This window comes from Penicillium antarcticum (genome assembly GCF_028974205.1).
Source record: "Penicillium antarcticum strain IBT 31339 chromosome Unknown utg000007l_segment0_segment0, whole genome shotgun sequence".
Taxonomy (NCBI): Eukaryota; Fungi; Ascomycota; class Eurotiomycetes; order Eurotiales; family Aspergillaceae; genus Penicillium; species Penicillium antarcticum.
The window spans coordinates 1-3,778 of record NW_026695305.1 but is presented as its reverse complement, the minus strand read 5'-3'; the positions used below and the strand labels follow the sequence as shown (position 1 = coordinate 3,778).

Sequence of the window (3,778 nt, the reverse complement as noted above, 5' to 3'; positions counted from 1 at the left end):
CTCGTTATTTTCTCCTCAGTCATAGTACTGTCTTCTGGTTACTAAATCTATTATGTCTCAGCTCTCCGACGTCTACGCATCATCCAGCTTCGACGGGGTGCAATTAGACGCGCTACAATACCTTGTTCCTAACGATTCCCTATCCCAACGTGAAAGCCAGAGCCAACTACTATCCGAAAGCCAGATTGGATCAGTTCTAGACCTTCCAGACCTTCCAACCCATCGATCGCGCGTGGCACCTCAGGCCCTACACACTCTTACGCGAATCAAACCAGACCGTATTAACGAGTACATCATCTTCACAACTACAATGTCCGCAGAATTTATTCAGTGGTGGCTTGAAACCGACTTTGGTAAGAAGAAGCGGATCAACTGGGATATGAACCGTCGTGCAGAGTGCTGGAAAGGGTTTGAACAGGTTGCAAATGCCAAAGATGGGAAGCCAGGCGTTATATGCAAACGGTGCCGTACAATTCTTGAGCATCCAAGTACCAACCATACTGGAACCTCATCGATGCAGAAACATCTCGATGGGCTAAGGTGCCGACAGCGAATACCGAAGAGGGGTAATATCCAGCAACTACTTAGTGACGCGGTATGTTTAAACTAGCCTACATTTAATGTCAATACTAATACTGAATTCATTATCATTTAGGCCGAGAGAAGACCGGCGCCTACCTTTACCCAGCAAATATGGGAGCAGAAGATTCTGAACCTGATCACTGTATCGCATTTACCCTTCCTTTTCGTCGAGCATCAAGAATTCCATGACCTCCTTTCCTACGCACGGCTAGCACCCATACCACCAAGCGTTCCATCAAGAAAGGTGATTCGCGACCGCCTTCGGGGTTTCGTTATAGAACAACAACAGGAGACACTACAACAGCTTCCATCTAGTGCAAAAATGTCGATTGCGCTTGACTGTTGGACTTCTCCATTCCAGCAAGCATTCATGGCTATCACAGGATACTTCCTAGACCAGGAATGGGAGTATCGCGAGGTTCTCCTTGGGTTTAAGCCAATATCTGGATCTCATACCGGAGTGAACCTCGGTAGGGTTGTTCTCTAGATCCTAGAGAAGCACCATATCGCTGACCGTATACTGGCGGTAACAACTGATAATGCGTCTAATAATAAGACACTTATCGTAGCGGTAAATGATTCGGCTAAGACGCTACAGCAAGAGACAGATTCTACGATTGTCCAAGTGCCCTGCCTTGCGCATGTTATTCAATTAAGTCTAATTGATTTACTCGGTAAAATTAAGGCCTCCCCGAAGAATGACAACGCCGAGACGGAATGGTCTGAAGATCGTGTACGTTCACTTCGTGCGCGGCAGCAGAAACATGAGATCGCCGATACTCTAAATAAGGTAAGCTTAGAGCTTCTATTTACGAATCAGGATCTAATACCGCTAATAATCCTTATAGGTTCGCGGTCTCGCAGTTTATATCAACGGAAGCCCTCAACGCAAAGAAGCCTTCTTAAATCTTCAATCTAATAACGCTAGGATAAGACTTCTACCAATCCAGGATGTCCGTACACGATGGAATTCGACATTTCTGATGCTCCGGCGGGCGAAAAGACTTCATGACACATTCGACAAGTACTGCAAGGACTATACCCAAACCCATTTTTCATTGAGTATCGAGGGGTGGCGATAGATTGACTATCTACTTTGCATTCTCCAGCCCTTTTTTACGCTTACTACGCTAGTTTGTCGTACTAAAGACTCAAGTATCCACCTTGTCTTTAGGATTTATAACAAGCTTTTTGATCATCTTGAAAGATCAATACGTCAGCTACGTCGAAAGAAAGTTCACTGGAAACAGCTGATGCTTTCCTCCCTTGAGGCTGCGAAGGAGAAACTGAAGAAATACTACGGCGAGACAGATGATATCGAAGGTAACCTCTATGCAATTGGGACGATCCTAGCGCCGTCGAGTAAGATGGAGTTCTTTTCAACAAGTGATTGGGACCTAGATCCTAAGATAGGAAAGGACTATAGAAAGGAATACCGCGAGAGTCTTCAGTCTCTTTTCGAGAGATATAGCCAACGTGTACCATCAGATATGATACAGCCTACTAGCCAGTTATTAATAACTGAATCGGAGCTAGAGAGGGCCCTTGATAGCGATTCTTCACCACGATCAATTGCTCCGCAGTACGACGAGCTCACCAAATATCTCCAGAGTGGTAAGTAAGTAAGCCTATTTTATGAGTTATATAACTAACCTCACCTAATTAGATACTATTAAAGGATCCGTTCGGATCTTCTGGAAAGATCATCAGAGAGAATTCCCTGTTCTTACAAGCATTGCCCGTGATATCATGTCAATTCCAGCAACTGGTGCCGGAGTTGAGCGTCTGTTTAACTCTGCTCGGGATATATGCCACTAACGCCGGGGATCGTTGAACCCAGAGACTATTCGTGATATTATGTTATATATGTGTACAACAAGATTTGATATTAAGGAGGAGCAGCGGCTGGTTCTCCAAGAGTATCTCTCAGACCATGAGATAGCAGCTTCGGCAGAAGCACTTGATATCCAGACACATACCTTCGAGGCTATCAGTGATGACGAGGAGGAGGATGTTGAGTTGCGTCCTGATACACCGGCTGCTATATCAATAATGCAAACAACCCCGAACGCACCACCACTCTCAGCAGTCGCCGCTAGAAAGCGGCCTACGGTCACTTCTAGTGATGAGGAAGATTCTGATGCCGATGGATTTGCGAACCCGGAGGAGAACCTATCATTATCCTTCCCTGATACGCAGCATCGTGTATCAGGTAGGATACGGAAGAAGTCGAGACTACTGGATGGGTATATAGTTTGACTCTTGGCTTTTTAGAACCATGACTAGACACTATGCTATAGATGTAATATAAACCATTCAAAATTTGAACCCCTTTTCGAGGATGAACCTATGGTATGCACTAAGGAGTGGACATGTAGTATCCTTCTGTAAGGCCATACAGTGATGAATTTTTAGTTTACAATTACAATGAAATACAGCCTGTTTCTACATAATTTATGCAATTGACGTCTAGTCACGTCTTTTACCTGTTTGTCATGTTTGACGACCCTCAGGGTCCCCGCGGGTCCAGGTCTCGGACCCTGACCCTCCGCATGGGGAGGTGAGGGTCAGGGTCGTGGAGGGTACCCGCGGGTCCTAGCCAGGTCTAATCTGTTACCGTGGACCACCTTTATGTTACCAGTGTTATGAATCTTGAATAGGTCTTGCTAGCTACACAGCCTCTGCACACAGAACCAGATGACTTCAAGTATGGCAACATTAAATAAATGCCAAAAATCAAGGCAAGACATACAGAAGAACTGCATGCTAGCTAGTGACAGGATTCTCTTACGCCAGAGAAAATGCGAGGCTGATGGTACATGTTGCTTTAGCATTTGGTACCCCATGGAAACTCAAAATCCTGAGTCTCAGTCTGGTAATTTCCCCCAAGCAGCATTAGAAGCTCCGAATAACATTTCGCTCAGGGAGGATCATTGGTTACTGCTTCATAGCGATCATTGCCGTCTTTCTATGCATGATCATGACTTTGAAGTTGGAAGCTGCACGACGTGTTCGCCGCCAGTCCTCAGGCTCAAATTCAAATAACAGGAACTCTAGTACCCCGGCCTCCTATCGAAGAAGTCGAAGAAAGACACTCTCGAAGACAGCTTTGGATAAAATACCCATGTACAAAACTATGAACTTCCCTGGCAGCGGAATACGCATTGGTACTTCTGACATGGAAAGAGGCATCGCC

General features: G+C 45.4%; 1 protein-coding gene across 1 annotated transcript; it reads left to right on the top strand.

Annotated features, from left to right (window-relative positions):
* Positions 1 to 2,072: 2,072 nt before the first annotated feature.
* Positions 2,073 to 2,841, top strand: N7508_007289 (uncharacterized protein; the record flags this gene model as incomplete). The annotated part of the gene is made up of 2 exons (XM_058465353.1): positions 2,073 to 2,092; positions 2,577 to 2,841. 2 exons carry the CDS (start codon positions 2,073 to 2,075, stop codon positions 2,839 to 2,841), a joined length of 285 nt encoding a protein of 94 aa, XP_058317755.1.
* Positions 2,842 to 3,778: the final 937 nt, after the last annotated feature.